We start from the raw sequence: 12,882 nt of genomic DNA on the forward strand, positions 1-12,882 counted from the left end.
GCCCTACAGCTTGTCCACAGGCCATTCTGATGGAATATTCTCAATTAAGTTTCTTTCTGTGCAAGAGACCCAAGCTTGTGTCCAGTTGACATAAAACTCACCGGCGCACAGGGAACCATGTCGGTGTTAGGATGTGCGTGGAAGTGAGTCTCTTCTACCTCAGGTCTCCTGCGGTTGCCTTCCTCCACCCCAAGAGGCAGCAGCAGAGTGCTTGCTTAGCACACTGAGGCCCTGGGTCCCATCCCTACACACACACACACACACACACACACACACACACACACACACACACACACGCACACACGCACGCACGTTTCTTTGAAACTTCCCTAATGGCTTTGCTAAAGCCCTCTGCCATTTACATCTGTGGCCATGATCTCTTAGCTTGAGGGCCCTTGCAGTAGGGCACACTCACTATTCTTCCCAGCATCTTGCTGGTTAGATAATGCTTTAGGCAGAAGGTAGAGGGGCTGGGATGGGCCATAGCCATGGCTAACCTGCTGTCCACTACCGAGTAGCCTTGGACAGGCAACAGCGACTCCCTTGCACCTACTACCGGTTTTGTTTCTAAAATGGGACAGAGAAAAGTGGCTTCCCTTGTCAGATTGTAGCAAGGAATGAAGGAAGTGGCGATATCAGCTAGGTGCTCAGCAGAATTCTGGGGTGGAAGGAAGGAGCTGGAGAGCTGTGAAGAGCCCCCCCCACCCCACCCCACCCCCACCCCGCTGTGGGTGAGTGGTTCTGAGGTCACTGGGGCAAGTATGGTCATGTCGAGCCAGCTCGGCTTCATCCCTATCCTGCTGTCTGGCTGTGGCCTCATTTCCCATGTATTTGAATCTGGGTCCCCTTTTCTCTTAGCGGGCTGGTTACGGCTCAGCTGTAAGAGTTGCTTGTGTGATGTTGCTTCCCTAACAGCTGTCTTTCCACCCTCCAACTGCAGCAAAAGCTTTATAAGCCCAGATGGCAGTCATACCAGGGTCCCCTTACAGTCACCCCAGGCCGTTGGGCTTGTACCCACCTGTCTCGGCTCCCTATAGGAAGGGCATAGGCACAGGTGGGAAACTGAGACAGGGTGGGTTGCCTGCCCCCCCCCCCCCCAGCTGCTGACCTTGCTTTGAACTTGTTTACTGCTGACTGAGCTAAGGGAGTGACATAATGTCCAAGCTCCCTGGACTAAATTTAGGCCCCGGGAAAATAATTTCCCTTGGGTGAGTTCCAGAAGCACTAGGGCGCTCAGAGAACAGGCTGCTGTCCTGAGCCCTCAGGCCTGGCTCTCAAGGAAGCCTCGAGCCTGGGCATGCCTCTGCCAGCAAATGGGCATCGTGGTCCTCTGAATCAATCCCTGGTGACTGCCTGCCTTGGGAGTGGTAAACCAACCTACCCTCCCTCTCATCTGCAGCGCCCAGTACATGTGGAAAACAAGCTGCCGCAGAGGCAGAGACAGCGAGAAGGCAGACTTGTTAGTTTAGCTCTCTGTTACAGCAAACAAATCGATTATGAAATAGAATACAGAATTACATGGTTGGTTTGTACACCCCCCCCCCCCCCCCCCGCCTTTTCCTCTTTGCTAGCAGAGTATCATGTAGCAGCAGCAAAGGCTGGTCTTGAACTCCTGACGTCTTTGTCCCAAGTGCAAATATGCACTTCCGTATCCAACTGTTCTTTGTTCTCTTCCCTGCCCCCTCCTATTTTAAGGCAGGAACATACTATGAAGGCCCTACTGGCCTGAAACTCTCAGAGATTCTCCTGCCTCTGCCTCCTGAGTCTAGAATGAAAAAGTGTTAGGGAGCCGCCGAGCCTGACCCTCTAACATTTCCCTCCTTTAAAAATAAATAAATTAATTAATTAAAAGAATATATATATATATATATTAGGTATGTATGTGCATCGTTCACATGCCAGGTACCCTCCAATGTCGGGAGAAGGTGTTAGATTCCCCCAGAGGTGACATTTCAGATGATTTGGAGCCACCATGTGGCTGCTGGGAACCAAACCCAGGTCCTCCAGAAGAGCAGCCAGTGTATCTAACCGCTGAGCCGTCTCCCAGTCCCAGTGTTGTCTCCTGTTTGGTCACAGGAAATTCATGCCCCAGGCCCGGAGTTGCTGCCCATCTGTAGTCCCAGTACTCAAGAGACTCAAGTACGAAGACCACAGAGTGGAGGCTAGCCTGGGCTTCGTGGCTTCATTTCGAGACCTATCTCCAAAAAGGAAAAAGAAAGAAAGAAAGTTAAACAAAACGAACCACTTTGGTGATGATAAAGCTTAGCTGTAGATTTCATGTAGATTAGCTATAGATTTTATGTCTGAGGAAACCCTGGGCTCAACCTCCAGGGCCCCAAAGAAGAAACATTTCACCACATTTCACCTCTGTGTATTTCCAGAACATTTTCCTCAGTCCACAAAGTACCATCCCGTCTGCCTTCCATCACCATTCCCTTATGATGACCAGTCTGCTGCTTGTGTGTGTGTGTGTGTGTGTTCGTGCGAGTATGCGTGCTGTTGTGGACATTTCACAAAAAAGAACATCACATGTCTTGCCTTGTCAAGACCGGATCTATCTTGTTTCTGCTGTTGTGCTGTAGCATCCAGGCTAGCTGGCCCTTAAGTTTCTGAGCCTATCTCCTGTCTTTGCCTCCCATCTCGAAAGTGCTGGGAATTACAGATGTGTGCCACTCCGGCCTGACTTTCACACGGATTCTAGGGACAAATAAGAGTTTTTAGGCTTTTGTGGCTAGTACCGCCATCACCCCTTGAGCCATCTCCCTGGCCCTCCTTTCTTCCTTTTTATGACTGGGTAATATCTACTGTAATACTATTTGGCTGTTCCCACCACTGAATTCACCATTGTGAATAGTGCTCCTGTGGCATTTGGGGCTTTTTTTTTTTTTTTTTGGTTTGGTTTGGTTTGGTTTTTTGGGGTTTTGGGGGTTTTTGTTTTTGGTTTTTTGTTTTTTTGTTTTTTTTGGTAAAAATTTAATTATTATTATACATAAGTACACTGTAGCTGACTTCAGACACACCAGAAGAGGGCATCAGATCTCATTACAGATGGTTGTGAGCCACCTTGTGGTTGCTGGGATTTGAACTCAGGACCTTCGGTAGAGCAGTCAGTGCTCTTCCCCGCTGAGCCATCTCTCCAGCCCATGTTTTTTGTTTTTTTGATTTTCGAGACAGGGTTTCTCTGTGTAGCCATGACTGTCCTGGAACTAACTCTATAGACCAGGCTGGCCTTGAACTCAGAAATCTGCCTGCCTCTGTCTCCCGAATGCTGGGACTAAAGGCGTGCACCAGTGCACCACCACGCCCAGTGCTCTTGTGGCATTTGTATTCAAAACTCTGGTCTCTGGACTAGAAAGTAAAATTGCTAGATCATGACAGGTGTGGTAGTACTCAGGAGGCAGGGGCAAGTGGATCTCTGAGTTCAAGGACAGCCTGGTCTATAGAGCAAGTTCCAGGATAGTTTGGGCTATACAGAGAAAAAAACCTGTCTCCAAAAAAAAAAAAAAAAAAAAAAAGTCATATAAGTTTTTGAGGAACTGCCGTTAACATGGATTTTCAAGGGAAAATGAAAAGATTTTGAGTCTGTGTCCTAGATAATCCATCCGTTACTCCCATCAAGGGTTAATTTGTGTTTGGGGGTGGGAGTTGTTGAAACAGATTGTAACCCAGATTGGCCTTGAACCCTTTATCCCCCTGCCTCAGCCTTCCAAATGCTAGGTTCACAGCCTCCCTGACTGGGATCTGTCCGTGCCAGCCCAGGTAACCCTCACAGCCCCTGGAAAGGGTTGGGTGGCTGTCGTCAACCTTGTCTATATAGGGGAGGCTGAGATCTCGGACAGAAAATACTGGTCCGGTGATTCACCAGGCGGAAATCTGACTCCAAACTGATTCCCTCTGCATCCTCAGATGTGGATTGTAAGAAAGCCCAGCACAGAAACTCTGACCAACCGCGTAAAGGCGGGTTGCTGGTCTGGGTACAGTAGCAGAACACCCGAAGCGTCTTGAAGCTCCTACCCGCCCTGTGAGTAGCTAGCTGTCTGTAGCCCGCCTGCCTCAGGTTCTAGACAGCTGCTGGCTGTGTGCCCATATCATTTATATAGTTTTTAGATTCTGTATTTTGTTATTCCTCTGCCTCAGGAAGTAAGCCGTGGTTGCTTGGGCATATACCCCATCTTCAAGATTAAAAATCAAATTTAAATAAAGTCAGGGTGATCTGTCATCTGGGCCATGTGTGAACAACCTAAGCCAGGGTGGCATCTGGGGGAAGCATTTCCGTTGTGTGTCCTAGAATCTCTAGATAAACTCCCGTGACCCACAGAGTTCCAAGCCCCCATCACCTCTTCCAACCTCTACCTTCCTTTTGCCAAAAAAAAAAAAAATTGTGAGACAGGGCAAGAGGGAGACGTCATAGAGCATAACAGCCCAAGCGATCATCAGATAAATGATTGCTTCACAGAAGGCTGCTGTTCAGCCAGATTGTAATATAGAGAATTTGTAAAGATGTGCAAACGTCTGTGCCCTCACCATTTAGAGAGATGGAAAAACCTATGTGCACATGAGGGAACAATCTAGAAAGGTGGAACCAAGGTCTTTAAAATACTGGTCTGTGTATCTTAGAGGTGTGAGGTATCAGTTGAGTTTAGCTATGCTTTTTTTTTTTTTTCCATCAATGGTTAGCCTTTGCTCAAGTCACTTAGAGTCATCCTTATTGTTAAGAGAAACACTGGGCTAGGGATGGAGTTCAGTTGATAGAGTATTCACCCAGGGCGGGTGTGCCCAAAGCCCCGGGGTTGATCCTCACCACCAAATAATCTGTGCGCCCGTGGATCCCAGCACTCAGGAGGCAGAGTTCATAGGACCCAAAGTTCTGGGTTATCCTTAGCCACCAATAGAGTCTGAGGCTGGCCTAGAATATTTGAGACCTGTCTCAAAAGAAAAATGCGGGAGCGGCAAGGTGACACAACCAGTAAAGGTGCCTGTCCCTAAGCCTGCCAACTTGAGTTCAGTCGCCAGAACTCACATGATAGGCGAGAACAGACGCCATCCAGTGGTCCTCTGGCCGCCGTATGCACACCGTGGCATGCAAACATGTATGTTAAAGAGACAAATGTGTTTTGTTTTTTTTTTTTTAAGTTAGAACTGGAAAGATTTCTCAACAGTTAAGTGCGTTGGCTGCTCTTACAGAGGACCCAAGTTTGGTTCCCAGCAAGCACTTGGTGACTCAAGGCCATCTGTAACTCCTAGATGTTCTCCCCTGGCCTCCGAAGGCAACAGGCACACATGTGGCACACAGACATACATGCAAGCACTTACACCTATCCACATAAAATAAAAATAAGTAACTCTTGGGAAGTTAGGAGAAGGCTAGTTCTCTCCAACAGCCTAGTGAAGTCTCTGTGGCCATAGCTTCCCTGGCGACAGCCATGATTGCTGTAGTACTTGGTGGCCAGCAGAGGGCGCCAGACACTGGCAGCATTGTGTGCTAAATATCTCTAGACAGAGAGTAGGTATGCCTGGAAGAAGGGTTGGAGACCCGGGAGCCCACTTGTAACCTGGCTCCTTATAACTGTTTGGCTAGTTGATGAATCAGAAACTTCCCAAGCTTTAGTCCAATCCAGCTCTGGAAGCCCCCAGCCACAAAAGTTTCCAGATCTGGGTATATTTAGTCCTTGGCCCATCTGCTGCAGCTTCTCATGTGTCTGAAAAACAGCTTCTGTTGTCTCGCTTCTTGCTCAGATGCATCCGAGGAGCAAAATTCACAGTCTTCGATGGAAAACTCGGTGAACAGCTCCGAGAAGGCAGAACGGCAGCCATCTGCAGAATCAGGGTTAGCGGCAGAAACGTCGGCAGTCTCTCAGGTACCTGCAGCTCGGGCTCTGTGGGGTGGGGCTGGGGTCCTCCACGGTGTGTTGAGAGTTGTGCTGCTTCCTGTTGGACTGTTAGAACACTGCTTGTCCACTGAGCAGCCGCTCCAAGTATAAGCCTGTGTATGCCACCTGGGATCCCGGTGACGGGAGGGACATGGGATTTCTCTGTGTAGCCTTGGCTGTCCCGGAACTCACTCTGTAGACCAGGCGGGCCTCGAACTCAGAAATCCACCTGCCTCTGCCTCTCAAGTGCTGGGATTAAAGGCATACGCCACCACTGCCCGGCTCGTGACCCCACATCCTTAAGGTTAAGGAACACATGACCTCAGAAACCTAAAGGCCCGATTATTGTTTGGCATTTTGCATGTGATATACGGCCCCTGCTCAGATCCCTTCTGTGTTACAGCCAAGTATCAACATCGTTCTTGGATTGTCCAGTGCAGATCCAAGGCCCAGGGGCAGGAGGCAGATATGATGGAATCTAGCCCGGGTTCCAATCCAGCTCTAGTCAGCTGGATATGCAGGTGCCTGCCGATAATCTCAACTACTCAGAGAGTTGAAGGAGTAGAATAGCAAGTTCAAAGCCAGCGTGGGACACTTAATAAGAGACCATCTTTATCTGCCTGGCTGGCCCTATATCCCTGTTGCCTGGAATAGGAGCAGGTCTTTAGCAGGCCCTGTGCTGACCTCATAAGGAGGGGCTGACTTGGGTGTAAAAGGCTTGGAGAGAAGGCTGGGATAGACAGTGATGGGGGGAGGGGCTGGAGCTGCTCACCTCCCAGCATTGCTAAGAGGTCGGGCTTGTGTTCTCAAGTCAGTGGGACAAAGGTTGGCAGCCTCGTTTCCATGAGCCGTTTACAGTTTTTAAGGTGATGTTGGGTGACACCTGTAGAGAGGCCACGTCATGACAGCTCAGACAGATGGACAGGTACAGCAGGTGGATCTTGCTAATGGGAGTCAGGGGCATGGTAGATGGAAAGAGGAAACTGTGGGTTGCTGTCCGGGCACCGGCTTTCTTTCACGCGTGTGATAACACAGAGACACAGGAAAGGCCAGGGAGCACCGGTTAGCTGTCTGGAGTTTGGTCTCTGGTGATAGGCAAGGTCTGAGAGTCCAACGGTGACTGGTCGTAGATGGGTAAACCTTTATTTAGGGTGGCCGTAAGACTTCTTAGGAACTCTGTGACCACTTTGCTCCGAATAGTATCCATGTGTCCGTTCCTCAAAAGCTGAGCGTCTGCCCCGTTAGCCTGAAGTTGAAGAGCTCTGGGTTTGGGGGAAGCCACCTTAGAGGTGGGTCACAGAACTAAGCCTCATGCTCCGGTGCCTCCACAGGTACGGACAGGGAAACATGGTCCACATTTAAAGTTCCCTGTGTGTCTGGGATCCCTACCACACACTTGTACTGCTCATGGGGTTCAGTCAGAACCGCACAATTCTCTCTCCCTCCCCCTCCCCCTCCCCACCCCCCTCACCTACCCCCAGACGACCTGTGCCCTGACCGCTGGCCCTCCCTGCTTGTACTGACCCCAGTCACTTCTCTTCTTCCCGGAAGGATTTGGAAGGAGTGCCGCCGTCTAAAAAGATGAAGCTGGAAGCCTCTCAACAGAACTCAGAAGAGATGTAGACGGCCCGGCGGAACCTTCTGGTCCATGTTTCATGGCAGGTACATCGGCAGGCTTAATTCTAGAAACACGGCCCAAGCGACTCCTCTTGGGCGCGAGCAGAACTAACGTTTCAAGTTTACTAAAGTGCAAATCCAAGAAGAACCTAGAGCGGCGGCGGCAGCGGAACTTCGCAGACACTTGACGGACTCTGCCGTGAAACCGAAACACTCGAACCTTCAAGTGACTGCCCTCTGGGAGGTGGGTCGACAGCTCAGGAGTGTGTGCGCACTGTCTCGGAAGCCAAGATTACATTTGTGTTGCTGCTGTATCCCCCTCCCCTCACTTCTCTATTTAACGATATAAGCTATTCGAGGGTGGTACCAATCAGGAATTTGCTTTCCATAGGGGCTTTTGGCTCTTCAACCAATTCCTTCTGCTTTCTTTTTTTGTGCCTTGTACCCTAGAGGTGACCTCCGGCATGCTTCCTGGTTTTTGCATCTCTCCTGGCAAAGTGCCCACTTGTTTTGGTTGGCTGCTGCCCCCACCCCCACCCCTTATTGCCTCTCTCCTCCCTGCCCCAAGACTGCTTCAAAGCAAGCAGGGTAGAGCGGCGGGAGACCAGGCACCTTTCAGTGACCCCCTTGGTTCAGGTGAGCAGTGTTTGGGCACACCCTGAGCCCCAACTTCCAGGGCCCCTGGGGCTACAAGTTTGCGGGGGCCGGTTTCCCGAGGGCTGGCCTCCTTGGTCAGGACACGCCCTCACCTTTTGGAGCCATGGAGGCTAGGCGTTTGCAAGGCAAGGTAGCCCAGATTGACATGCAAAAGCCTTTAGATTTTTCTGGCACTTCCACCCTATCTCCCCTCCGCCCCCTAACCTCACACCCCGACTCTGGCCACAACTGGCACTGCGCTCTCCAGGTCCTCCGAAGACGAAATGACCAACTGAGCTTGTCTCCTTAGGATAGTAAAGGGCTGGGAGGTTGGGAGCCGGCGGCCGGCAGGAATAGCTGGTGCTGAACTAACTCTCCCATAGGACATTGCTTGGATTTCAAATCCATGGTAACCTGCTGCCCTTTGTCCCTGTCTCCTATCCACCGCACCCCAAGCCCCCCAAAACCCCAGGCAGGATGCGCCTGGTATGGCCTGACTCTGAGAGGCTACAGGTGGATGGAGACCCATTCCCAGTACCGCGCTGTTGGTCTCCTCTGGGGACCGGACCTTAACCATTGGGCCTCAGGCCAGAAGCAAGGCACAGAGGAACCGGGAAGATTTGCACACAGATTTGCCCCCCCAGAAAGGAGCCTCCGAGGCACTTCCTTCCCCTGCTCTTCCTTGCACGGAGACAGCTCTCTCTCACTCAGTGGAGACGCCACTTGGACAGACGGACTGCTCAGCTGTTGATTTCTGAGGCCTGGTTTGCTCTTAATCCCTTTGCTGGACCCCTCAGATCTGAAAACCTTCCCCTATGCTTTCTTACTGCACTGGAGTTCGAACTCCCTATGAGTTGTGTGTTGGGGGGAGGGGCGGGCGGGGTGGGTTTTGTTTTTTTGTTGTTCTTGTTTCGTTTTGTTTCGTTTGCTAATTGGTGCATATTCAGGTACCACCTTTTGACGTGTGGATCTTTCTCCAAACCACCACAAGAAGTGTCTGCCGGGCTCCGTTTTCTAAGAGTTTCTGAGGGGACAGCTCCCATTTCTTTTTTTGGTTTCAAGGGAGCTGTCTATTTCCTATACTTCAAGAAGAATCAAAATGTTCCTGAATTTTAAATACCTCATGCAAAAATATCTCCTGAAATAAGGGAAAAAAAAAAAACTTTGAAAAATCGTAATGTTGAAGTTAGCGATGCTAAAATGTTTCTGTCTTAAAAAACAAAAAAATTGTTGTAATACTTAGCGATTTTGCCCCTCAGGCGGTCAGTTCTGTCCAGAACTGTGTTCTGCGTCTTGGCCCGGAAGCAACCGGATGCATGACCTCTGAACGGATCTCAAGGCCAAGGCATCTTTACCTCCAGATTCTAGAGTTAGGGCAACAACAGTTTTCTTTTGCAGCAAAACTCCGTTCTGGTGAAAGATGAATTTGGATATTTATTTCTTTTTCTGGGAAACAAGAGGTTAAACAACGTAAGCAGCTGAGGGAGAACCCAACACGGGCATCCACGGAACCAGCGGGCGCGGCCAGGGCCGCCTATACCTCTTCTACCCTCCGCAGCCTCTCTGGACAGTCAGGAGGAGTCGATACAGTTGAGAAAGAAGACAACGATGAGGTTCGAGGTACCGAGGCTGTCATTAGTTTTTCTCTGAAGTGCCTGAACGTAGGAATGGGCCGTCGACGGAGGGGACCATTCGGATGTTCCCCCACCTCGCGACGGCCGCGCCAGGCAAAGAGCCAGCAGCCCTGCACTCCACACTGGCCAGGAAAAGCCTTCCACGAGGAGCGGTCAGACTGCAAAATCCAATGTGCTTCCTTCCCCGCCACGGTCCTCTCTCTCTCTCGGGGAGCCGATGGTCCCCGTCCCTGAACCCCCTAGCCCGCATCCCCACCACAGAATCTAAGACCTTTCATCTGGCCGAGCCAGGGGCAAAGGGGATCCTAAGCAAATGCCTTCCGTGGACAACAGGCCCCACGGCCTAAAGGGCTCCCAGGGCAAACTTTCCCCCAACACTTGAAGGGGGGTGGGGGGGATGGCGGCTACACATTCCACTAAGTGCAGCACTCGCACCCACAACCCGGAAGGAAGGCTCTTAAGCGATTCTCAGAGGGTGGTGACTGCCCATCATCGTCAGACGGTGTCGTGGTTTGGAATGTTAATTATCGCAGAGGACCTGGTAGAGGTATAAAGACCTTTTTTCACTGTTACCTAATTTTTTTTTTCCTCTTACAATTTTTTTTTTGGTGTGTTGTACAGCAGTATAATTTTTCACTTATTTATTCCATCGGTAGATATTGTTTGTACAATGTACAATGGTTTCATTTCAGAAAATAATAATAATAAAAAAAAAAGTTCTGATCATGAGTTTGGTGGCTGAGCCCATTGTAATAGAGAATAAAATGAGGTGGATAGTGATGGCCTTCCTGGGCTGCTCAGGTTTCCTTTGTAAGTCTTGTAAGTCCCTTGTAGGAGACTCTGCTGCTGACCAGAGTTATTATTTACTAATAATTATTTAATAATAACTCTAGTCATTATTTATTAATAATGGCTAGCTGCCATTATTAAACACCAGGTGAGTGCTAGGCCGGCAGTAGACACTCCTTTTTCTGGGTGGATGTTGTTTGTTACCTCGTACAGAGTAGACAGCAAGGTTGTACCTTGTCCAGCTTAGGTAGCCAGGTAAAGCTGCAGTCTAAAAGCTATACCCGGGGCTGGAGAGATGGCTCAGCAGTTAAGAGTACTGACTGTTCTTCCAGCGGTCCTGTGTTCAATTCCCAGCAACCACATGGTGGCTTACAACCATCTGTAATGGGATCCGATGAACTCTTTTGCTGGGTGGTGGTGGTGAACACCTTTAATCCCAGCACTTGGCAGGCTGAGGCAGGTGGATTTTCTGAGTTTGAAGCCAGCCAGGGCTATCCAGAAAAACCCTGTCTCAAAATGCTTTTTGTTTAAAAGAGCCAGGAATTGTGGGGCAGACAACCCATAATCATAGCACTTGGCAGGCTGAGGCAGAAGGATTGCTTAGAGTTCAAGGTCTGAACAAGTTGCAAGCTAGCCAGAGCTACTTAGCAAGACTCTGTCGGGGGGGGGGGGGGGGGGGATGCAGAACAGCTAGGGGACCAGTAAAGATGGTTTAGACCGATGGTTCTCAACCTTCCTAATGCTGAAATCCTTTAATATAGTTCCTTATATTGTTGTGACCCACATCACCCCACTCCTGACTGGAAAATCACTTTCATTAATATTCATAACTGTCATTTTTGCTACTGTTACGAATTGTAATGTAAATAACTTGTGTTTTTCTTTCTCTTTCTTTCTTTCTTTCTTTCTTTCTTTCTTTCTTTCTTTCTTTTTTTAAAGATCGTACTTATTTAATGTATATGAGTACACTGAAGCTGTCTTCAGATACACCAGAATCCGTTACAGATGGTTGTGAGCCACCATGTGGTTGCTGGGAATTGAACTCAGGACCTCTAGAAAGAGCAGTCGGTGCTCCCAACCGCTGAGCCATCTCTCCAGCCCTAACTTGTGATGGTCTTAGGGTAACCCTTGTGAAAGGGTCGTGACCCACAGGCTGAGTACTCAGGCCTTCACCACTCAGCCTGCCCTAGTAAGCTGAGATGGTTTCCCTACCTAGTGGAAGGAGAAACCCGACTGACACAGGCTGTCCTCTGACAGTCACATGCCCACCCGCCTTGGCCCATGCATGTCTGCACACATGCACACAAGGTTGATGGAGTGCTTGCCTGACAAGCTTGAAGCCTGGGGGGCGGGGTTTGATGCTCAGAATCGTATAGACAGGTGTGTGGTATAATTCTAGAGGCGGGAGGGTCAGAGTTCAAGTTCATCTCAGCCTGGAGCTAAAGACCCGCTCTCCAAAAAGAAAAGTCACAGCCGGGTGTGGTGGCGCACGCCTTTAATCCCAACACTTGAGAGGCAGAGGCAGGCGAATTTCTGAGTTCGAGGCCAGCCTGGTCTACAAAGTGAGCTCCAGAACAGCCAGGGCTACACAGAGAAACCCTGTCTCGAAAAACCAAAAAAAAAGAAAAAAAAAGAAAAGAAAAGTCACATTCTCGACATCACAGGCCTTTGGGTGTTGGGGCTCCGGGAAGTTTGTCTCTATTTTTTTGTCTTTTTGGTTTGGGGTTTGTTTTGCTTTGCTTTAGGGTTTTTTGTTGTTTTTAGGCAAGGGTTCACTTTCTGTCCTCCCTGTTTGTATCACAAAGGTGTTGAGAGTAAGTCCTCCTGGTGAGGTTTGATCTGTGGCTGTGTAATGCTAAATTCTGTACCGGAAGGGAAGGTCTAGACCTAAGTGAATTCTCCTGTTCACCAGTTTTTGTTGCACAAACCTTGATTTAAAGCTCTTGGTTAAATAAAATTGGCTCTAGCCAACTACTGGAGAGATTAGGGGTAGGTGAATTTTGAGTTCCCTGGTTGGGGGTGGAGAAGAGAGAAAAAATGGGGAGAGGACAAAAGGAGGAGGAAAAATGAGAGGAGAGGAAGCCAAGATGGATCACGGGCACATGGCCAAGAGAAAGGGCAAGTATCTGGGGTACACGCCTGGGGACATAGTCTAAGTCTCATTTATTTGTAAATCAGTTGGGGATAAGCTTAAATCAGTTGTTCTACACAAGGGTACCCCAAGCCTGAATTTTTTGTTTTTGTTTTTGTTTTAAAACGGGATCTTGCTGTGTAACTGAAATTGGCTTAAACTTGTGATCCTCCTGCCTCAGCCTCTGAAGTGTCAGGGTTGTAGA

General features: G+C 49.4%; 1 protein-coding gene across 1 annotated transcript in view; it reads left to right on the forward strand.

The window, feature by feature from the left end:
• The window catches only part of Bcl7a (B cell CLL/lymphoma 7A), a 29,636-nt gene extending 19,149 nt beyond the window's left edge, over positions 1-10,487 (forward strand). Inside the window, exons 5-6 of the mRNA NM_029850.3 lie at positions 5,737-5,858; positions 7,422-10,487. Coding sequence (NP_084126.1) covers positions 5,737-5,858; positions 7,422-7,493 — 194 coding nt within the window. The 3' untranslated portion in view covers positions 7,494-10,487. The remainder of the gene's footprint in view (positions 1-5,736; positions 5,859-7,421) is intronic.
• The last annotated feature ends 2,395 nt before the right edge of the window (positions 10,488-12,882 follow it).

This window comes from Mus musculus, chromosome 5 (assembly GCF_000001635.26).
Source record: "Mus musculus strain C57BL/6J chromosome 5, GRCm38.p6 C57BL/6J".
NCBI lineage: Eukaryota > Metazoa > Chordata > Mammalia > Rodentia > Muridae > Mus > Mus musculus.